This window comes from Neolamprologus multifasciatus, chromosome 17, assembly GCF_963576455.1.
Source record: "Neolamprologus multifasciatus chromosome 17, fNeoMul1.2, whole genome shotgun sequence".
In the NCBI taxonomy this organism is placed as follows: domain Eukaryota; kingdom Metazoa; phylum Chordata; class Actinopteri; order Cichliformes; family Cichlidae; genus Neolamprologus; species Neolamprologus multifasciatus.
The window spans coordinates 17,649,935-17,674,313 of NC_140455.1; the positions used below are offsets into that span (position 1 = coordinate 17,649,935).

The 24,379-nt window shown below is 40.8% G+C and overlaps 1 protein-coding gene and 1 long non-coding RNA gene across 6 annotated transcripts; one reads left to right on the plus strand and one right to left on the minus strand.

Annotated features, from left to right (window-relative positions):
• The first annotated feature begins 167 nt into the window (after positions 1-167).
• dclre1c (DNA cross-link repair 1C, PSO2 homolog (S. cerevisiae)) lies at positions 168-6,504 on the plus strand. 2 transcript variants are annotated; one of them, XM_085138138.1, is made up of 15 exons: positions 168-679; positions 782-833; positions 1,177-1,261; positions 1,359-1,418; positions 1,545-1,600; positions 2,305-2,406; positions 2,573-2,645; positions 2,928-3,068; positions 3,391-3,492; positions 3,714-3,850; positions 3,934-3,988; positions 4,424-4,512; positions 4,675-4,772; positions 5,025-5,099; positions 5,328-6,504. In XM_085138138.1, the coding sequence occupies exons 1-15, from the start codon at positions 571-573 to the stop codon at positions 5,945-5,947; spliced, it is 1,854 nt and encodes a 617-aa protein (XP_084994264.1). In that variant the 5' UTR covers positions 168-570; the 3' UTR covers positions 5,948-6,504. The 2 variants fall into 2 exon arrangements, with proteins under 2 accessions (XP_084994264.1, XP_084994263.1); XM_085138137.1 differs by having other exon boundaries at positions 169-679; positions 5,325-6,504.
• On the minus strand, positions 5,273-23,621 carry LOC146499246 (uncharacterized). 4 transcript variants are annotated; one of them, XR_014870243.1, is made up of 5 exons: positions 15,436-23,608; positions 15,283-15,318; positions 15,022-15,098; positions 12,085-12,177; positions 5,273-11,418 (listed from the first exon to the last, which is right to left on the minus strand). It is a non-coding gene; the product is annotated as an uncharacterized LOC146499246 (long non-coding RNA). The 4 variants fall into 4 exon arrangements; XR_014870245.1 differs by having other exon boundaries at positions 15,022-22,816; positions 22,938-23,621; XR_014870244.1 differs by having other exon boundaries at positions 15,022-20,631; positions 20,686-23,619.
• Between the last annotated feature and the right edge of the window lie 758 nt (positions 23,622-24,379).

Below are 24,379 nucleotides of genomic sequence, written 5' to 3' on the forward strand. Positions count from 1 at the left end.
CTGCCTACAGACGCGCCACAGATACCAAAACTTTTTATTTTAAGTAAAAGATTTGTAAAAGTTTTGTTTGTTTATTTACATTTTTTGTAATTAATTTGCTTCGAAATCTTTTAGACGACTTTTGGACGGACCCTGCGCTTGTTGGTTACCTGGTAACCATGAATTTTCTTCTTCTACGTTGGAGGGCAGCGGTCACAAAGTTTCATTAGATGGCCACAAACAACATGCCATCTCACTGACGATAATAATATTAAGAAAAGAGAGTCTGGGGAGGTGGCTGAAAAATTATATTAATGTTAAATGAGAAACTGGAGTATCTTAAACTCACTCTGATGAAATACCGCTGGATAAGAGTTCGCTAGCTCGACAGGAACATAGGACTTCGTGTTGACACTGGGTGGCGGTAGTACTGGCTAAATGGTCTTAAAAATAAAGCGAAGAAGGGGAGCTCAGTTCCGTGGGCGGGACAAACAAACAAACCGGTATTGGGAATAAAAATATGTTGGTTTCGTTAAGTTAAGTACGCATGAACAACTAACAGGAAACTGAAATAAAATAGTCGCAGTGAAGATGAGTTCGTTTGCGGGTCGGATGAAGGAGTACCCCACCATCTCTCTGGACCGGTTCGACAGGGAGAACCTACATGCCCGGGCATATTTCCTCTCCCACTGTCACAAAGGTGAGCCTGGCGCCTGCACATCACCGGAGGAGTTGTTAGAAACGGTACATATTACATGTGTGGCCTCCTGATGGCGGGTGTCCTCTCTGTTTCACTGAACAGATCACATGAAAGGGCTGAAAGGACCTCTGCTGAAGAGGAAGCTGCAGTTCAGGTGAAGCCTGGGTGCTGTTAAACTGATATTTAATCCAGTGATGCTCAGATATTTGAGTCAAAGTTGAGATTTGTCTCAGACTTCGGGTGAAGAATTACAATTGTGACCTTTCTGCACTAATTTACCATCATTTAAACTTACTGTGAAACGGTACTATGTCGCAGAGGGTGCAGTTCAGCTGCTTGTTGTGGGCGTTATGGGCATCAAGCAGCCCCATGGTTGATTGGAAAGATGAATTGTTCCTGCTGTGAAACTAATCAATTTCTGAAATCCTGAAATTAAAACCTAACACTGCTTTAATGAGCGTGTAACTCAGGGCTGAATATAAGTTTGTTGTTTGCAGTCGCACTGTGAGGCTTTACTGCTCCTTTGTAACCAAAGAGCTGCTGCTGAACAATCCAAAGTACGCTTTTTGGGAGGAATACATCGTGAGTACACATCTCTGCTTTTATCAGATTGTTTTTTAAATATTTAAACAGAAGATATATAACGTGCATTATCTCTCCTGATGAATCATCTGTTCAGGTTCCTCTTGAGCTTGAGAGCCCGACTCAGATTTCTCTCGTGGACGAAGCATCAGGAGAGGTACTGGGTACTCATCGGTTTGAGTCTGGCTCTGTGTCGAATTTGAAACTACTAAAAGTCAGACATGTAGCTGTAGATGCAACCTGTCATCCATATGTGTGAGTTTGTTGTTTTTAACCCTGACAGAAAGAAGAGGTCGTGGTGACATTGCTTCCAGCAGGTCACTGTCCCGGCTCCGTCATGTGAGTTTAATTTTCCACCAACATTTGTATGTTTGGAGGATTTCACTCTTCCCAAGCTTCATGCGGATCCTTTACAAAACACCCAAAAGTTTAATCACAACTCAGAACGCAATTCACACAGAGAAATCTATCGTTTAGATCTTCTGATCTTTTACTTATTGAGGTTTTGTTACAGCTGGTCAGGAAATATATGATATAAGGTGGCTTCAGGGTAAAATGGTAAATGGCCTGTATTTGTATAGCGCTTTACTAGTCCCTAAGGACCCAAAGCGCTTTACACAACCAGTCATCCACCCATTCACACTCACACACTGGTGATGCCAAACTACATTGTAGCCACAGCCACCCTGGGGCGCACTGACAGAGGCGCCCCAGGTTCCTTTACAATATAAGTCAGCAAAGCTAGAATCAGAGAAAGTATGTAACCTTGTGGGTTTGTTACAGAGTATAACAAACACCAGGAGACCCAGGAGAACTTAAACACATCTCTTCTACAAACAATTCAGTTTCACCTCCCCTCCCACCTGCTCAGTCTGAAGCTCCCGTTTTTGTTAATTTTTCCATAATCGGCTAAATAAACTTCACTCTTTAACGTCTGTGACTTCGAGGAATTCAAAATGCGTTCTGTGTACACTTTAAACGGGTCACATGATCAGGTGAGAAAACCGGAGACCAAACAAATTGGTAGTTTTTTTGTATCGCAGGTTCCTGTTTGAGGGTTCCCATGGAAACGTGTTGTATACAGGAGACTTCAGGTTGCCTGTTGGAGACGTGTCCAGAATGGAGCACCTACACTCGGGCAGCAGGTCAGTCACCAAACATCGCCATCATCCTCGTTTCATCCTGAGTTTCTCTGATTCACTGTGTCTGGAATGCGTTTTCTTCTTGAGCTGTGATTGGACAGCTCACGTAAGCTTCAGCTGCGGATTGTTTTGGAACGCTAAGTTCACGCTGCTGTGTCGCGCTTCACAGGGTCAAAGACATTCAGAGCATCTATCTGGACTCCACCTTCTATGACCCGCGCTTCTACCAGATCCCATCGCGGGTACGTGCTGGTTTTCAGTCACTGCTGAGATATACAGTTAACACACAGGGACAGGGGCCAGTTCATTAAGTACACCTCGCTCAAACTTAATATTTAGTACATGAACTTTTTATTGTAAATAAGTCATAACCTCACTGAAATTTCCTCCATTAAAAAAATCTTGTTTGTTATAACTTGTGTTATAACTCAGGATGATTATGATGAATTAGAAGCAGTCAGTTTTCTATGATTTTAATCGGTATTTGAGCCTGTGTGTGTGTGTGTTCATTCGTTTGTTTGTAGGAGGTCTGTTTATCCGGAATCTCTGAGTTGGTTGGAAACTGGATCAGTCAGAGTCCTCATCACGTTGTGTGGCTCAACTGTAAAGCTGCGTATGGATACGAGTACCTGTTTATCAACCTGGGAGAGGAGTTCAACACACAGGTCTCGTTTGTCAGCCTTCTTTCCTTCATCACCATACCAGCTTTATTTATAAAGCACTTTCACATAAAACAAGGGTTCACAAAGTGCTTTACATATACAAATAGCATAAGCAAAAAAAAAAAGATTAAATAAATAAAATAAAACATGTTATTCCATAACACAGTTATGGAAGCTACATTGTGTATTTATTAATGAAAAGTTTAGAGGCATGGTGGGTAAAACTTCAGTAGCTGGTAAACCACAGACATCAAACTGATGCATGGATGGAAATATTAACCTCATAATCATCACTGTAACATGAAGTCCACTGTTTTTCCTGCAGATCCACGTCAACACTCTGGCGATGTTCAAGAAGATGCCGGAGATCCTAAGCTACGTGACAACCGACCGCAGGACTCAGATACACGCCTGTCGACACCCAAAGGTCCCGTTTTAGTCTCTCACAAACAAATTCGTGGTTCTTTTACTTCAGAAGTTTAGATTTGTTTTCCTGAACCTCCAATATTTCTGAAAAACAACTTTGTGGTAGTTCTGCATTTATGATAATGAACCATTTCCACTTCTGATACAAAACCTAAATCTTTTCTTCTTTCATTCTTTCCGTTCCTGCGACACTACGTTTTTATCTGGGATTTTTGTTTGTAGGACGAAGAGTTTTTCCAAGGAAACCGGTTGCCGTGTGGATGCACGGCTGCTGATGGGACGCCTCTTCGCATCATCAGCATCAAACCGTCCACGATGTGGTTTGGAGAAAGAACCAAGAAGACCAGCGTCATAATAAAGTAAGAACAGCTCCAGCGTCATGCACTCATTAGAAATAAAGTTTGGTTTTGTGCTCCAAATGTATTTTTGTGTGTTTATGCAGGACAGGAGGCAGTTCATACCGAGCCTGTTTCAGCTTCCACTCCTCCTACTCCGAGGTATACGCACTTCCACTCACACAGTATTGTATTAGGACCTTCTTGTTTGAAGTCGTTAAAAATGTGTGCTAAACAATCACTCCATTCTGGTTCGGAAAACAGTTCGGAGAATTAAAAACCCCAAATTATCCCAATATTCCTTGCCCATGATGAGTAGATATATACTTGTGTCGCATCAGTGCTAATGTTTGAGGCCATGTTTATTTCTGTTTGGACAATGAAACCAAAGCCCCACCCATTTGCTGTTCAAACCTTCTGTTTATGAGGGGCAGCCAATCAGAAGAAGACTGCACTAAGAACTACTATGATATCAGTAAGAATTATTTTGAACTGTGAATCATGCAACGCTGCTATGTCAGAGTCAAAGCTGGAAGAGTAGTCCACTTTAAAATGACTTCATGTTGTTTCTGTTGCTATGCTTCTTCTGATTTTCAGATTAAGGACTTCCTGTCATACCTCCAGCCGGTGAACATCTACCCCAGTGTCATTCCCATTGGTCGAACACTGACTGAAGTCACACAGATGTGAGTCGACTTCATTTTAATTGTACAAATGTAAAAGTCTAAACTTACTTTTACTTGATTTATAATCAAATGTAACTTGGGGTAACTTTAAAGGGTTTTACTGCTGTCTTTATTGAATAATCTAACAGTTTAACACGACGCCATTTCTGCATGTCTGATCAGGTTGAAGCTGATGTGCAGGAAGCAGTCTGATGAGGCGGCGTTTGTTTACAAACCTCTGGGAGTGCTCAAACGCAGCAGGGTGCAGCGACCTACTTGTGGTAACACAAACACACTCGTAATGACAGGTGCTCTCCATAACAGCACGCGGGCCTGCCACCACACGCTTGTTTACAGATCACTGCTTGGCTCAGTATTTGCCTCTCACGCGTTGCCCTTCATTCAGCTTCTTCACACAAACACAGGAGGCGACGCTTTTATAAGCATTTGAACAACAGGCAGGAATGTGCTGTGGTGCTTCAATAAGCTAGACCAGTCATTAAAACGAGGCTGATGTGTGTTTGTGTGTTCAGACTCAGAGAGTGACGAAGAGCTGTTTGATGGGCTCGATGTGGCACCAGTGAGGAAGAAGTTGGGAGTACAAAAAGGTAAACCTGCAAGTTACTTGCTGTCACTTTGATTTGCACCAAAGCAGCTGAAATGGATTCACGAGGTCTGAGGAAGTTCAGCTGAGATGATCGAGTAGGCCCTTTTTCCTGAGCGCTGTAGGATATGAATGTCACGACAGGAAGTGATGTCATGTTGCAGTAGTTTTTTGCCCTGAGTACTTCACTGTTACTGTTTGTTTGATTTTGTTTCTTTTGTTCTATAAGTAGAGGGAACTCCTGAAACAACAGCACTCCCTGTGTGTGTGGAGGAGTCTTTACCGCTGACCATCACCGATGCCCAGCCTGCTGTTCATAACTATGTCGACTGCACCGAGTCCAACGGCGAGGAGGAGGAGGAGGAGCAGCAAGGTGACGAGGAAAAGGTTGGAGCCGGACAGCCGGAGGACATTTCATCTCAGCCTCCGAGGTGGGAGGACTTCTTCACCACTGAGACTCTGACCGACAGCCAGAACAGCCTCAGGAGCCAACCACAGTCCTGCTGCTCTGAGATGACAGGCTCGCAGACACCCGATCTGTTCAGTGACGAAGAAACTGCCCCCGATGGCTTCAGCCTGACACTGTCCGGCTCGCAGTCCAATCATTCCTCTCAGAACATGGACTCGTGTTTACCCGACACCCTGATCATCCAACCAGAGCTGGATGGACAGAAACAGAGGGAGGAGGGGGATGATGGAATCATCCAATCAGAGTCTCAGCAGTCGTCAGACTTTGATATTCCCTGCACGCCGGAGTCGAAGATGCCGCGGCCTGATGAGTTGTCTGAGCTGTACAGGAAGCTGGCTGCAGGAGAGGACATCAGGGCTCTGGACTACAGGACTGAACATTAATGGGGAGCTCCTAAAAAAACTGTGCAAACTAGAAAAGTAAAGCCTTAAAAAGCAGCCGGACGAGGCCAAAACAAGCAAACCACACAGCTACCTCCGTTTTAGTGACGAACCTCCAGCTCTGAGATCCCCCACTAGCACACTGGGGCAGGAGGAGAGGTTAACATGCATTCAGTACCTGCTTCCAGCATGAAGAGTTTCTCAGCCTAGAGAGCATAAATAGACCAAACTTTAACGTAATTTTCTTCAGACCTGTTGTTCTCACTTAGACCTGTAAGCCGTCACATTCCTTCTGCAGGCTGAGCTGAAACGTCCTCTCCTCCAGCGTCAGTATTGGCCTCCAAACCCCACAGACTTCAGTTTGTTAAACCACACACTCGTTCCTGCACACTTTAAGCCTATTGGTGGATTCTTGCACCTGTGCAGGTCACAGCTGACACTCGTTCGCTCTCTGCTGGCAGTTTGTGGTTTGTTCTGCTTCAGCTGCTGACATCAGGAGGGGAATGTTTGCATTAAAGCTAAAGTTTTGTTCCAGAAACAAATAAAATATTTATTTTTAACGTAGGTGTTATGGCTGATTATTCAAATCAAAATGGTAAATGGCCTGTATTTGTATAGCGCTTTACTCGTCCCTAAGGACTCCAAAGCGCTTTACACATCCAGTCATCCACCCATTCACACACACATTCACACACCGGTGATGGCAAGCTACATTGTAGCCATAGCCACCCTGGGGTGCACTGACAGAGGCAAATGTTGTGTTTGATGGGAAGTTTTTTTTTCCGATAATTCCTAAAATAAGTGTAAGAATTGCTCGACCAAAGCTGTGGTTGTGTAATACACAGCAGCTCAAACTGAATCATTTTTACTATCCATGATGACATCATCAAAAATTCCAAAACTACAAATATATTCTGTATAACAATAATAAAGCAAATCTTTACTCTATAGAAACTGAGTTGGAATCATTTTAGCTTTAAACCAGGTTTTTCCAGCTGCAGGTGAAACAGCTGCTAGCTATCTGCTCAGCTTCACTTCAGCTTACTGAAGCCCCAGAACTGGACGTCTGCACCTTGTTGGTGCTGTTGAAGGATTTTTAATACAACTGTCTGACCAATAATTCTAGTTTCTAGGCTAATTTAGCAGGTAACCAAGTGAGGACTCTCACTCAAAGGGCTTTTTTGCTACCAGCCTTATTCACTCAGTGTGTTCAAGTGTTTTTTTTTTCTACATTTCAGCACTTTTGCACAGTGCTGAGTACCACTGCTGGGGTTTGAATCCAGCCTTTGTCCTGATGTGTGGAGTTGTGCTCCACCTATTATCTGGATGGATATCTCCAAGTACTCTGGCTTCTTTCCAGGGTCCAAACACATACATGGATCAGATTAACGCCCCTTATCTTTCCAGCCCTGGAGTTTTCCTCTCTGTTTCTCCAGAAGCCACAGCGGAAATAAAGGAAACGAACCAACTTACCTGAAGCTTTTGTCCTTCGAAAATTACATGCTTCATAAAATCTGCTTGGAACTCAGAAAAAATAATTATCGACTGTCAGAGTGACAGTCGGACAGTTATCGTCTGTATGCATTGTCTGTATCGTGCTTCTAACATATAACGCTGGGGTTTAAAAGTGAACGTAACTGCTGGTTTTCTCCTGATGGCTTTAGACACATGGTCGTCTGATTTATTTACAGACAGAAACAAAAAAGCTTTTTACAGTTAATCTAAAACTGAAAGGTAATTAACACCATAAATGAATGCAGTTCATAAGGTTTACAGTGAATGCTAGAAATCTTTTCATCACGACTACCACCACACTTTGCCCAACATCAAAGATTTGTGGCAGATTTTCACATTTTAGAAGCTGGAAGAGTTGCTTTAGAAAATCAAAATAATAACTGCCGAATGTGGATCAAGATATCGTCCACTGAAACTTTGAGGAGAAGGAGAGAGCCGGTGTTGTGCCAAAAAGTGATTGTCTGCCAAAAACTGATTGCTTGTATTTAAATTGCTATAAATAACTTGTTGGTGTATAATATGTGAAACATATGTCAAATATATCCCTCATGAATGATATCAAGTCATCTTGAGCAACAAACAACATTCCTGTAACAAGGTAGAAGCCGCAATCACTTTTTGGCAGTGAGTTTTATGTATCCTTTATTTATGCAGTTAAAAAATATTGTTGACTTTAAAAATGTCTCTTTTAAGAGTATTCTGGCCAAGAGGACAGCTGAAATTGCAACAAATGTGAAAATAGTTCTGTAAACATATTTTAAGTGGACAAAAGGAAGCTGATTGATTATAATGTAAGTGCAATAACACAGTCACAAAGATACTTGAGAAACAGGTAATTTTTTAATTTTATATATAACCCCTTTGTAATACCTGTTCACCAAAGTCTATTTAGCAACATATGTAACGATATTACACATAAAAAAACACGCAAAGATTGGAAATCAGTTTTTGGCAGACAATCACTTTTTGGCACAACACCCCGGCACCACTGAAGCTGGATGACGGCAGGTTTCCTGCTCAGTTTCATTTATGTGTGAATACTCTGAGGAGGCGTATAAATTCAAGGGAATTTCTTTGAACTTGTATAGTATGGTTTTTAGGTAGCCAAGGTATTATTCAAGTAAGATAGACAGCAACTTCTTACTCACAGGTCGTAGACTGCACCATTTTTACCCCAATCGGATCAAAACCTATATAAAATGAGCATCATCTTTTATTCAGTCAAACTTTAGGTTTGCACCTGAGACCATAAAATCATCAGCAGGTCATAAAGGAAGTGTGAAGTGGAGCAATTTCCCCTAAACTTCATTTTCCCCTACAAGATGGGTTGCCCCCTGCTGGCCATAATGAAGAATGCAGGTTTATTCCACTTCTTGTTCCTGGGGAGCCACGGCCATTCTTTATAGTTTACATCTGTGGTTACAACAACTGGTGAAGGCAACATTTACGTTGTGCAGTGAACTTTAAAATGAAATCATGAAAATAAGATGGGCTGAAGTTGCTGAAGTTGGCAATTACATGCAGTCTGTTTGTGCTGATAAGGCAGTTAACTGCGGTGAAGCATTAAAAATCTGTTGCCACATAGGCACTTCATAGACTTCAAACAGAAAATCTTCCACAAATAGTGACGTAGTTGCTGCAGGACGGCAATTTAACAGCAGAATGAAACAGGCACTGAGCAACCTGGTATTTGTATAGGAACATAACCATTCTGCAACCAGTTGAGTCCCGTGCTGCTTTGAGATGCATTGCAGATGAATTGCACTAAGTGGTGCAAAATGACTGAATGATAGCATTGTATTGGCAATCGGTCAAATTATTTGCAAACCTTCGCCAATCAATCCAAGAGCAACTGCAGACAGTCTGAGTCAAACAGCAAGTGTTTGTAGACAGTCGGCAAAAGTTGATTCTATTCACAGTGTTGGGAAGGTTACTTTTAAAATGTATTCCATTACAGAATACAGAATACATGTCCCAAAATGTATTCTGTAACGTATTCCGTTACGTTACTCAATGAGAGTAACGTATTCTGAATACTTTGGATTACTTAATATATTATCATGCTGTTTACAACTACATGAATGTACTATTGCTGTGATTTATTACTGTTACTGAAGGTCGGCGGCTTCGAACCGTAGTAAAGGGACCTCTGGCTAATACATCGGTTCGGTGTCGGGCTCGTAGCCGAAAACTAGCTTTACTTTGTTGTCTGGGTCAATTTTGCTAGCGACAGACAGTGAGAGGCGTTGAAAGGCTGCTCCAACGGAACTTATTTTGTTTTTGGAGGAAAACACGAACACGGTGTACAGTCCAGTCTTAATAGCTTACTTACAACTGGGCTCGTCAGGCACTCTTCTTGGCTGCAGTGGTTATTATTATATTTACATGCTTCTAGCTCCCGTTTTTGCTTGATGACAGCTCGTACTTTTCCTTTTTCTCCCTCCCTCGCTCACAGACACATAACGTGTATGGCAGTCCATTCTCCCTGCAGCACGGACTACACTGCCTATGATGCTACATTCTTTAGGGCTATACCTGTAGCATTCTGCCTATTAGCTTAGCACAACAACAACAAAAAGCCGCTCTCTCACTCAGGAAACACGCAGAGAGAGCGTCACCCTGTAACCATGGCAACCGTAACACTGCCACCTGGAACAACAGAACGTAGCTGTCAAACAAAACCCAAACAGGCCTGACCCACCACAATATGAAACAGGGAAGTACCGCCGTGTAATCCATTTATTTCAACAAAGTAACTGTATTCTAAATACCACCTTTTTAAACGGTAACTGTAACGGAATACAGTTACTCATATTTTGTATTTTGAATACGTAACGGCGGTACATGTATTCCGTTACTCCCCAACACTGATAGTCTATTCATCTGGACGTAGCGTTTTCAGTGGGAGAAACGTTTCGTCACTCATCCAAGTGACTGACTGCAGGTTTCTCCAAACCTTATAGACAATACATTTGCATAATGACTGAAACTAGCACCACTGAAGTAACAATGGGCTGTGAGGTCAGTTCGTTAATCATTGATATGCAAATTCTCATGACAACAACCACTGATCAAAGATCACGGATTGAAGACCACTGATCAATGGCCATGAGTACCATACTGTTTATAAGGTTGGGGAAACCTGCAGTCAGCTGAGACTGAAGAACTCACTTGGATGGGTGATGAAACGTTTCTCCCACTGAAAACGCTACATTCAGATAAGCAGAATCAACTTTTGGGGATTTACTTACCTGGATGATTGAGCATACATCAAGATGTTTGCCGACAGGTTCCATCCCACAAGGCTACCTGTGCAATTGCATTGGGATCAAATGTAATTGCCCAGAGGTTGAGAGTGTTGTATGCTTAACTTATGGGTAGTCTTTTACTTTGCAACGAACAATTCAACCAACAAATTTCCCTATCTGCCAGAAGGTTGCTGTCTTTTTTCCTCTAATGTGACTGAGCTGTAAGCTGCATATTGTTTCACTGACAGCCATTGGCTGTCAATACAAAAACATATAAAGCATACCTAATGACTTAATTTTTCAATGACAAGAGGAGCCATGCTATAATATTCACAAAAACTGTACAAATGTAATAGGGACAGCCGGCAGCTACCAATCACTCCAATGAGGCCAAATGCTGAGCTCCCACTGGTGCATCCGCCTGGAATAAAAAGCCTGCAGCGTTACGTCGCCTGAGCAGCAAACTGTGACCAATTTGAATGTCCAGGTCCAAATCTACGTCTGGACTCTCTAACCAGTTTGTCAGGTTCGCCACAGTCAGCTGAATCAGGTGGAGTTGATCCCATTCAAGCCTCTGAGGGGATGCTGAGAGATGAAATTGGCTCTGCTGGGTGCTGCTGCTGCTCAGTGGAGACTCGGTGGGTTCCTGATGACAACACAGAGGAGCTGATGAACGCCTGCAGGGTTTCTTTTTCCATTCTTCCTCTGTACCTATCAGTTCACAGAGAAGCACAGACTGAAATAGGCTTCGATGGGCAGCATTAGATCTATACAGAGCTCTTAGTTTGGATGTCAGTGTGTCCTAAAGGTCATTACTGATATTTTCTTTCTTATTTTAGTCTGTTTGCCATTTTTGCACCTTTTTGCCATGTCTTTATATTTCAAAGTGTGTTTTTCCATACTTTTCAGGTCTTGGTGTCATTTTAGTTTTATACCTTACAAATACAGTATAAAGTATAAAAAACAGTTTTTCTATATTTTATATATGTTGTTTTTTTTAATGTTTTTTTTTTTAACAGTTTATTAAACCTGGATTACTCTTGAACAGTTCACCTCTTGTACTTTGTTCACAAGTCTTTCACAGCTTACTGAGCTTAGCTGCGATGTTACTGCCCTCTGATGGTGTTTTCATGCACTACAGTGCATAACACTGTGTCCATATCTGTTTTTTGGCTGCATTAAAATGTTTTAAATACCCTAATGTATCATCATACTGCCCGAGCCTTGAGTTAAGGATCCACATCACTCTTTAATGGTGCATGATGGGAAAATTGTACAATGCAAAGACACACTGGTATGGCCCTTTTACCACTGATGTAACATCTCAGCTCTCATTAATGAGACTGTGGAGAGGAACCAGTGGAGGTCGTCACTCACACAGTGAAGCATGCACAGGCTTGGCTCTTCATTAAAACCAGAGTCAGTCCCCCCACAGCGGTTTCCTGAGGGACACAGAGTCTCTCGGAGGCTCTGCAGCAGAGGATGAATTCATTAATTAACTTCCACACACACTCAAACAATATGTTAAATGCACTCATAGCATCACTACATTATATAATATGGAGCTGACATCGCACACACACACACAAACAGACACACACATTAATAATAAAAGGCTAACGAACACACAGCGTGCCCAGAGTTCTCTCTCTCCCAGGCTCTCATGACCCTGAAGATTCAACAGGAAATTGAGGATGTGCTTGTTTACTTGTCACGAGTTCTGATCATATTTGGGATATAATGTGGGCAGAGACATTAAGTTTATGGCACTGTGGTTCCTCCTTGTTTATGTGTTCAGACTTTGCATTGCACTCAGTTTTTTTGCTCCTACTCAAAACAGAACAACAGCTCCATCATAACCCCACAGCAAACAAACCAGGACGCAGAGCATAGAAACGCATACAAGGTCAAAGGAGGTCAGACTTAGTCTGGTAATCATTTATGTCATTATATCCAATTGGTTTAGATCACCTGTATGTCACAGTTTATTGGATTTGAACACGCCTGGTTTTGAAACAGCTTCCATTATGTTCTGTTCAAAAGTCTTGAGCCACCCCTCATTTCTTTATATATTCCTTCCAAGCAGTCAGACTTGTAATTTTTAAAGTGCCCTTTACCAGTAGTTCTCCAGGTATTCTGTGAGTCTTTCAAAATTTTTCTTTGGACATTGGCTTCTTTTTTCCTCATTTTCAGTCCACTTCTTGTACCTGAACATTTTCAGAGGAATTGTTTTGTTTGTTAAGCCTCTGAAATCTGACCTATTAATCATTTAAGCATAAAAAGCCACCTAACTCATGAGACAACTTAGCAAGAAACCAATCTTTAGACACCTCGTTACTAGCAGCCTGTTACAGAGACACATTCGTTTTCATTTATTTAGTTCAGTTTACAAAAAATGCCAACGATAACACAATTTAACAGACATAAAATAATATTTTTACACCAACTAGGCGATTCCCAAAGAACTGATAGCTGAAGACTTGCATACCTCATCAGAAGGGTGCAGTTTGTCCTTAAACAAGAGGAATAAACTGTAGAGGTGTGGGACTATTTAAAACCATTTAAGCCCTGATGGAGAGATGAACCCAAATCAGAAAGTTTTGATTCTAATCGTCATCAGTATGTACAGAGGAGGTCAGGAGAGAGGTGTAACAGTGATCAGCCACTGGTGTTGGAGTATGGTGGAATAATGAATACAGAAAAGTACCATTAGACTTTGATTCACCATCCAAGATCATATGGAAAGCTTCTAATTTACAGTGAGCATGACAATGATCCTAAATACACACCGAAACACAGTAAAATCATACCTGGATAGAAAAACACACAGTGGAACACAATCAGTCATGCATTGGCCTCCCTAGCCTGGACCTCAACTTTATTAAAGCAATTATCTTGACAGAGAACAGAACAATGAGGAGCCAACATCGAAAGAAGAGCTTTGATTACTGAAGAACCATTCCTCAAGACCACTTAAAAAATTAGTAGAACGCTACCTTAGATAGTTGAGGCTTTGTTGAAGAATAAAGTTGACGATAAAATAAATAATTGCACCCATTTTCCTATCAGAACAAATAAATGAGGGGTGGCTCAAAACGTTTGCATAGTACTGTATTTAGCAAGCACTTCAGCTGTAGACCACTGAAAACTAAATCCAGGTGTAGAAAACCATTTAAGTTAATCCAATTTAAATGAATGAAATGCAATGTGACATTGCTGTGGGATAGATGAAACATGTCTATAAATGGGAGTATCAGCTTAGAGGTGTCTTTCTGCTTGAACGTCCTTACTCAAATCCAAAAAAATAGGAAATGAAAGAGGTCCCAAAGAAGATACCCGTGGGAAAACATTCACACTGCAGGTGAAAGCGCATCAAATCCGATTTTTTTTTTTTTTTACCCTATGCGACCCATATCCGATCATGGTGTGAACGGCACAAATCCGATATTTTCAACTCCGATCTGGGTCACTGTGGTACTGAATCCGATATATATCCGATGTTTTAGAAAGCTGTTTGAACGGTCATGTCGCATTAAATCCGTCTTTTACGCCACTGACACAAGACAGACGCCAATTATCAGCTCCGGAGAAGCGCCCGAGAAGACATCGCAAACGCTTCCTGGCCATCCAGCGTAGATGTCAGTGAAACTGCTTGGAAGACAACGTTGGAGAAACGTGAACATTTTATTTGTACTGCATAATCTGCGGATTCTGACAGAAATCTGCAACTATCCTTTGAAGCACCGCTCCTCTCTAAAACAGCAATAAGGATAATTATTAGGTTATTTACATTATTGTGTAAATAACAAAATAACTTAAAGAAAAAATTGGGAAACGTAAAGTCCGAAGTCTTTATATTAAGGGCCATCAGTCAAACAATATTGCTTGCTCTGGGTCTAAACAGAGCGCGTTGTGTGTGACGTCTTTGAGGGTTCACACTAGAGTGCGTTTGCTGTCGCATTTTATTTGTAGTGTGAACAAGCAGACAAAAAAATCGGATTTGATCAAAAAATCGGAATTAAGACCTGCAGTGTGAACGTAGCCTTAGATCTGGATGTCTTGAGGTTGCTATACTGCAAAGACAAACTAGTTCTACAGTCTGAGTTCTCTACACAAATTTTATCCAGTTTAAAAAGAGTCCTTCCTCCTCACTTTCACCAGGTGCTGCTCATGGGTGAGATCATTGGAGTTCTCAATCTGATGTTGCAGAATCTACCCCTTATGAAAGTGTCTGGAGATCACTGCTGATGTGAAATGGTGCTGTATAAGTATAAAAAATGAAATTGCGATCAGCTGATACCGTGGATGTGTTACCTCTGAGTGAGCCAATCTGGACTTGGGGTATGCTGCTCAGGTCTGTAGGCAACCCCACGTACACACCTCCATAGTTCCTGATCTCACACACACACACACACACACACACACACACACACACACACACACACACACACACACACACACACACACACACACACACACACAAAGTCAGCTGCACAGATCAGCTCATTAGACATATATTGGATAACTGTGACGAATGAGATAAAAAGATTTTATAATGAAAAATGAATGACTGACTTCCGTTTGTCATCTTCTGGCACTGACTCAACTGATCTGTTGACACACAGGCACACACAGAGTCAGCTGATTTACGTTAACAGACAACATGAGAGAAAGGTCAAACAACAGTGACATGTTTCAAGATGAAAATATGTTTGAAACTTTACTCACAGCTTTGATGAAAACTCAGCAGGATCTGAAGTCAGTGACAGAAACGAGATCAATCGAGAGTTAAATTCATTCCTGCTCACTGAAATCACTTTGTAAAAAAAAAAATTGGACATTTTCACACACTGAAAATTCAGTATTTGTTTTATCTAGAGCAAAGAGCCACAGTGAGAAAGTAGACAGGCATGAAAACTTTACTTTGGGTATTTGTGGTGAAAACTTTGTAAAATTGGAAAAACTGATGATTTGTTTTTCAAAAGTCAGATTCAAACAGCTGTGACAGCTCAACAATCACCAATAATTTCCTCATCAGATAAATGATCTTTGACACTTTGATTCATCTTTCTGTCGTGTTTTATAAACTTTTCTCATTAAATCTTGATTATTACATCCTCCTGCATATAAGAAGGCAGGAGGATGGGGGTTGCCTTCACTAAAAAATTATTTTCGGGCTGCTCAGCTGAAGACTGTGGTCAATTGGTGTGATACAAGCTACCAAGCACACTGGAAGACTATTCAATTCAATTCAATTCAATTCAATTTTATTTATATAGCGCCAAATCACAACAAAAGTCGCCTCAAGGTGCTTCATAGATACAGAGAAAAGCCCAACAATCATATGACCCCCTATGAGCAAGCACTTTGGCGACAGTGGGAAGGAAAAACTCCCTTTTAACAGGAAGAAACCTCCGGCAGAACCAGGCTCAGGGAGGGGCGGCCATCTGCTGCGACCGGTTGGGGTGAGAGAAGGAAGACAGGATAAAAGACATGCTGTGGAAGAGAGACAGAGGTTAATAACAGATATGATTCAATGCAGAGAGGTCTGTTAATACATAGTGAGCGAGAAAGGTGACTGGAAAGGAAAAACTCAATGCATCATGGGAATCCCCCAGCAGCCTACATCTATTGCAGCATAACTAAGGGAGGATTCAGGGTCACCTGGTCCAGCCCTAACTATATGCTTTAGCAAAAAGGAAGGTTTTAAGCCTAATCTTATAAGTAGAGATAGTGTCTGTCTCCTGAATCCAAACTAGAAGCTGGTTCCACAGAAGAGGGGCCTGAAAACTGAAGGCTCTCCCTCCCATTCTACTTTTAAATACTCTAGGAACAACAAGTAGGCCTGCAGAGCGGGAGCGAAGTGCTCTAATAGGGTGATATGGTACTACAAGGTCATTAAGATAAGATGGGGCCTGATTATTTAAGACCTTGTATGTGAGGAGCAGGATTTTGAATTCAATTCTGGATTTAACAGGAAGCCAATGAAGGGAAGCCAATACAGGAGAAATATGCTCTCTCTTCCTAGTCCCTGTCAGAACTCTTGCTGCAGCATTTTGGATTAACTGAAGGCTTTTCAGGGAGTTTTTTGGACATCCTGATAATAATGAATTGCAGTAGTCCAGCCTGGAAGTAATAAATGCATGAACTAGTTTTTCAGCGTCACTCTGAGACAGGATATTTCTAATTTTAGAGATGTTGCGCAAATGGAAGAACGCAGTCTTACATATTTGTTTAATATGTGCATTGACGGACATATCCTGGTCAAAAATGACTCCAAGGTTCCTCACAGTGTTACTGGAGGCCAAGGTAATGCCTTCCAGAGTAAGAATCTGGTTAGATACCATATTTCTAAGCTTTTCAGCGCCGAGTACAATAACCTCAGTTTTATCTGAGTTAAGAAGCAGAAAGTTAGTGGCCATCCAGGTCTTTATGTCTTTAAGACATTCCTGCAGTTTAACTAATTGGTGTGTGTTATCTGGCTTCATGGACAGATAGAGCTGGGTGTCATCTGCATAGCAGTGAAAATGTATGCTATGTCTTCTAATGATGCTGCCTAGGGGAAGCATGTATAATGTAAACAGAATTGGTCCTAGCACTGAACCCTGTGGAACTCCATAATTAACCTCAGTGTGTGAAGAGGACTCTCCATTTACATGTACAAATTGGAGTCTATTAGATAGATATGATACAAACCACTGCAGCACAGTACCTGTAATACCTACAGCATGTTCTAATCGCTCTAATAGGATATTATGGTCAACAGTATTGAATGCTGCACTAAGGTCTAGCAGGACAAGCACAGAGATGAGTCCACTGTCAGAGGCCATAAGAAGATCATTTGTAACCTTCACTAAAGCTGTTTCTGTGCTGTGATGAGCTCTGAAACCTGACTGAAACTCTTCAAATAAACCATTCCTCTGCAGATGATCTGTTAGCTGTTTGACAACTACTCTTTCAAGGATTTTTGATATCAAAGGAAGGTTGGAGATTGGCCTATAATTAGCTAAGACTGCTGGGTCTAGAGATGGCTTTTTGAGTAAAGGTTTAACTGCAGCCACCTTGAAGGCCTGTGGTACATAGCCGATTATTAGAGATAGGTTGATCATATTTAAGATCGAAGAATTAATTAATGGCAGGACTTCTTTGAGCAGTTTTGTAGGAATGGGGTCTAAAAGACACGTTGATGGTTTTGAGGAAGTAATTATTGAAGTTAACTCAGAAAGATCAATTGGAGAAAAAGAGTCTAACTTAACATCAATGGTACTAAGCGTAGCTGTAGATAATATTACATCTGTGGGATGATTATTGGTAATTTTTTCTCTAATGATAAAAATTTTATTTGTGAAGAAGTTCATGAAGTCATTACTAGTTAACGTTAAAGGGATGGTTGGCTCAAAAGAGCTCTGACTTTTTGTCAGCCTGGCTACAGTGCTGAAGAGAAACCTGGGGTTGTTCTTATTTTCTTCAATCAGTGACGAATAGTAAGCTGCTCTGGCTTTGCGGAGGGCTTTCTTATAAAGCAACAAACTATTTCTCCAGGCTAAATGATGATCCTCTAAATTTGTGACACGCCATTTCCTCTCCAGATTACAAGTTATCTGCTTTAGGGTACGTGTTTGAGAATTATACCACGGGGTCAGGTACTTCTGATTAGAGACCTTAGTTTTCACTGGAGCTACAGTATCCAGAGTCGTACGTAGTGAGGAGGTGAAATTATTAACAAGATAATTGACCTCTGTTGGGGTAGCGTTCAGATAGCTGCTCTGCTCTGTGTTGGTACAGGGCATTGACGATGATAACAGTGGCTGGATTATATTCTTAAACTTAGTTACAGCGCTTTCAGAAAGACATCTACTTTGATAAAGTCTACTCTCCACTGCTGTGTAATCAATTATTGTAAATGTAAATGTTATCAGGAAATGATCAGACAGGAGAGGGTTTTCAGGAAACACTGTTAAATGTTCAGTTTCTATTAAAACAAGATCTAGAGTGTGATTAAAGTGGTGGGTGGGTTCTTTTACATTTTGAGAGAAACCAATTGAGTCTAATAACAGATTAAATGCCATGTTGAGGCTGTCATTTTTAGCATCTACATGGATGTTAAAATCACCCACAATAATTATTTTATCTGAGCTCAGAACTAAATTAGATATAAAATCTGAGAAATCAGACAGAAACTCTGTGTAAGGCCCAGGTGGACGATAGATGATAACAAGTAAGACTGGTTTCTGAGTTTCACAGCTGGGGTGGACAATGTTAAGCATCAGGCTTTCAAATGAATTAAAAGTCTGTCTTGGTCTTTCATTAATTAATAGACTGGTGTGAAAAATTGCTGCCACACCGCCCCCTCGACCTGTGCTTCGAGATTTCTGGTAGTTAGAATGACTCGGGGGTGTTGATTCATTTAAACTAACATAATCATCCTGCTGCAACCAGGTTTCTGTAAGGCAGAGTAAATCAATTTGTTGATCAATTATTAAGTCATGTACTAACAGAGACTTGGAGGAGAGAGACCTAATATTTAATAATCCACATTTCACTGTTTTACTCTTTGGTTCAGATGTGGATACTGTATTGTTCTTTCTTTGTAAATGTTTAAGTTGTTTGTTGCTGGTTTTTAGTTTGTTTTTTGTCTTTTTGGAAGCTGACACAGTCTCCATGGAGATGGGTTTTTGGGGGGGTAGCAGGAGGAGAGAAGCTGCAGAGAGGCGTGTAAGACTGCAACTCTGCAACTCTGGATAGTCATATTTTGAGGGGTTTAATAAATTTGTCGATATTTCTAGAAATGAGAGCTGCTCCATCCAAAGTGGGATGGATGCCATCTCTCCTAACAAGACCAGGTTTCCTCCAGAAGGTTTGCCAATTATCTATGAAGCCCACATCGTTTCTGGGACACCACTCAGACAGCCAGCAATTTAAGGAGAACATGCGGCTAAACATGTCAGTCCTGGTCTGATTGGGGAGGGGACCAGAGAAAACTACAGAGTCCGACATTGTTTTGGCAAAGTTGCACACCGATTCAATATTGATTTTAGTGACCTCCGATTGGCGTAACCGGGTGTCATTACTGCCGACGTGAATTATGATTTTACTGAATTTACGTTATTACGACTATTGAGGAGAGCATGTTTTCCTCTCCAATACAAGCTGTCTTGATGGATTCGAACATTCGAGAAGGTATTGACAAGGTTTACAACCCCTGGGTGTCGTGTACACTTAATATATGGAGAAAAGTCGTGAAAGAATTTAAACTGGAACAGGATTTGGCTTTATTTAAATGGTATGCATATGACTCTGACTTTGTCCCGAATAAATTGGACTCATGTTTTAAAAGTTGGTCTGCTAAAGGGTTATCTACATTCGATAGTTTGATTAAGGATGGGAACTATATTCGTTTTGACACACTGAAACATAAATACAATCTAGAAAAACAGGATTTTTATTGATACCTGCAAATAAGACATTACATAAAGACAACAATCGGTGTGATGTCAAACACTAATGCAGAACTGGTAACATTGTTTAGACAGGCGTACAGTGGGGATGTCGATACAAGACTCATTTCTTTTTTGTATAATTTTCTTATAAATAAGCTTCCCCACTCAACTGATTATGTGAAGATGTTATGGGAAAAGGAGGGAGGGATGTGTATTTCAAGGGATGAATGGACTCAGATGTGGGAGCGGCAATGGAGGAGTACTTCCTCCAACAGCTGGAGGGAATTCGGATGGAAGTCTTTGATAAGGTTCTTTATTACTCCGTGTCAAAAGGCTCATTATGATGGGAATCCTCCTGTGTGTTGGAGAAACTGTGGACACCAACGAGCACATCACACCCATATTATGTGGGACTGTCCTGTGCTACGGACTTACTGGAAAGACATTCATGGTACATTACAAGGCATTTTTGACTGTACATTCCCTTTGGACATGAAGACAATCTTTTTTGGTTGTATACCGCAGAACTGGTCTAAACATGATACATGTCTGTTAAGAGCTTTACTTGTTGCAAGTAAAAAAAGTATAACTAAGAAATGGTCCTTGCAAGATATACCGACCTTGTCATTATGGTGGGAAATTTCGCTAGAGATTTATAGGATGGAGGAGGTAACAGCTCATGTCAATGACAGGGTGGGTTGGTTCCATTTGTGTTGGGATAAGTGGGCCCTATATGCCAATACCCATAAGCCGAATCTTCTTTTCAAAGCTTGAAACCACCAACCTAGCTAACTGGTCACTCCCGACTGTTTTTTCTTTTTTTTTTTCTTTTTTTTTCCTTTTCTCTTTTTTCTTTCTCTTTCTTTTTCTTTGTTTTTCCCTTGTAAATTGTGTTGATTAATGCCTGTAATCACCTTTGTGAATTAATATTTTAGAAATAAAGAATTAAAAAAAAAACTTGATTATTAAAAGTTTCTCCCTCTCATTTCTCTCCGTCCGTCCTTCTCTTCCTTCTTTCTCTCTTCCCTTTATTTTATTCTTTTTCTTCATTTGCTTCTTGCAATCCTTGTTTCCTTCCTTTTTCCTTTTCTTCGTTGTTCCTGTCCTTCCATGTTTCCTTTCTTTCTTTTTTCCTTCTTTCTTTCCTTGTTCCCTTCCCCATTACCTTGTTTTTTCCTTTCCAATGTTCTTATGTTCAAAATTTAGGGTATGAGGTCCCCATACTTAATCCTCAGATAATTCTAATATTTTATTGGGAATAAAAATGTGAAGCATTTCACATTAAACTGTTGTATAACATGTGCATCAGTAGCAAAGATGTCCAACAACAAAAAGGAGACACAACAAGATCACAAAAAAGAAAGAAGGAAAAAGAAAAATGACTCAATGGATGAGCCAGTTTGTAAATCCACCTGAAAGTGGCCCAGAAACAACCAGGAGGAGACAAATTAGTTCAAAGACAACACCAACCCACCCCCACCTACCCACCCCACAAAGGACAGAGGTTATATCAAAACTGTTTCATGACAACATCAGCCTGTTTTCTAAAAAACACACTGATGTCTGACCATTGACCCATGACCTTGAAGCTCTATATACTTAAAAGGTATATTTTTTATTATCTTTACCCAGATGATTGAGCAGAACTGGCTTCGAGATTTTAATCTATATTCATGCAGTGTGTGACTCTGTGAAAGTCTGACATCACTATGACATCATAGGATGTCTTATTAAAAAAATGAAAAAGTGTGTTGCACAGCTCCCATATAATATATGATATATTACTCGATATTGTTTCTTGAATTCTTTTTTTCAAGGGCAACTTTGACCTTGGGCACTAACAATCAAGGTCAAATCCTTAGCCAACTTAACTACTCAAGTTCTCCAAGACCTCGTATAGTGTTGTGAAGTTTGAAGACGATCTTTGAAAAATTGTGGGTAATATACAGTTGTTACAGATTTTTACATCTGGTGTGACCTCGACTAGATTTTCACCAAAATTAAATCAGCTCGAGCTGTTCTTAGTATCTATCATCAGATAAAACCTGAACATAATATCTTGAAAACTACAGACGCTAGACTTCTAACAAACAGACAGACAGACATAAACAAATGGAAATGATTCTCCCTCCCTTCAGAGAACAAACCAGGAGTTTCAAAAAATGCACAAGAAGCAAAAAAAACCCCAAAAAACAAAATGAGATGGAAAATGAGGTAAGTCATAAAGAGATATCAGTCCATCAGATAGTGACTCACATGACACTTAAAAACAACCAACATGGGAGACGAATCAGCAGAAAGAGACCGAAAACAAATAATAATAATAATAAAAAAAACACACTAACAGAAAATTACTTACAAAACCATCCTGAAGACTAAAATCACACACTAAATTATTTTGAAACAACCCAAATAATAACAATAAAAAGTACAATCAGTCAATCCTGATTGCTTTTAATTATAGTTAAGTAAAAGCACAAGTGAACTTTGAAACAGCAAAACACCACAAACTGCAACTTAAACCTTACAGATGAATTGCTTTCCAGCGTTTTCAGGAGTGTCAGAAATTCCTGAAAATTTTAATTGATTTTGAGCAGACAGACGTGGACTTTGCTTTCACCTCCTACAGCTTCCAAAGTCAAAAACTCTACAGACTGGACCGCTAACACCTGCAGGACATAAACAAGTTACTAAAGCACCTTTAGTAACTCTAAAGGCAAAATAAGACACCTTAAACCTGCCAGCTGCTCCATATGACTAACAGTATGTTCAGTTTTTCAGTGTCCTCACCTCTGCTGCGCTTGTTGCTGCTGTTGTTATTAGTCATGTGTTTGGCTGGAGAGGAATTTCCACATCCCATTTCAGAAAGAAAAGGAAAAAACAGTAGCGAGAGGAGAAATGGAGCGAGAAGAGTGAGCTGAACAGAGAGGACAAGAGGTCTCTTATCTTGCTCTTACTCTCAGCTGAAGCTCCCAGTATGGAGAGGATTAGATGATGGCAAGGGAGGGAGGGAGGAGAGACGGAGAGTGTGTTGACCCCTGCTGCTGAGGGAGTAGAACTTCAAGTGTGTGTTTCAGAGTGTGTGTGCTTTAAAATCTCTGTGCAGTTTTGGAGGAAGCAGATCAAAGTCAGCTAGAATTGATTTAATTAGTGCATTTCTGCTCAAATGGAGCTGAAACAAGATTAGAGGAAAGTGTTGACAGAAGAGCGGGAAGCACACCTAAAGCATAGATCGGTTACTGATCAGGCCAACCAGGAACAGGACTGGGGAACCTGATCTGAAAAATATACAAGGACAACTCACGAAAGGGAAACAAGATAAGACAACAAAGTATGAGGAATATACTACAATTAATACCACAAACAGACAGAAAATGGCCACAGAGACCACAAAGAGATGCAATTTATCACCAAAACTGCCAAAATAAAACCTCAAACCAGCACATTGTGCAAAACAAACTTCAGGCCTTAAACAAAAATGGAGGACACTGTAAAGTTGTTTTTTGTGTTGCGAAGTCCACAAGTACGACAGCTTTTTTTACTAGAACCTCTTAAAACAACCGGAAGATGGAATTTTATCACCTCAGCTCCAAGATGTCAAAAACATTTGGGACATTTTGGGACCCTCCATTCATTTTGATGTTTGTTGTGAATGCTCCTCATTACCACCCAAAGGTCACAGAGTGGGAGATAAAAACTTCCACTAAAAATAAAGCCAACAATAAGTCTGCAGTGAGTGTTTAGCGTTCCCTGAGCAGGTTGGATCTGAGGTGTCTGGCTCTTGACGTCAGCTGTTGTCGAGAATTCAATTCAATTCAATTCAATTTTATTTATATAGCGCCAAATCACAACAAATGTCGCCTCAAGGCGCTTCATAGATACAGAGAAAAGCCCAACAATCATATGACCCCCTATGAGCAAGCACTTTGGCGACAGTGGGAAGGAAAAACTCCCTTTTAACAGGAAGAAACCTCCGGCAGAACCAGGCTCAGGGAGGGGCGGCCATCTGCTGCGACCGGTTGGGGTGAGAGAAGGAAGACAGGATAAAGACATGCTGTGGAAGAGAGACAGAGATTAATAACAGATACGATTCAATACAGAGAGGTCTGTTAATACATAGTGAGTGAGAAAGGTGACTGGAAAGGAAAAACTCAATGCATCATGGGAATCCCCCAGCAGCCTACATCTATTGCAGCATAACTAAGGGAGGATTCAGGGTCACCTGGTCCAGC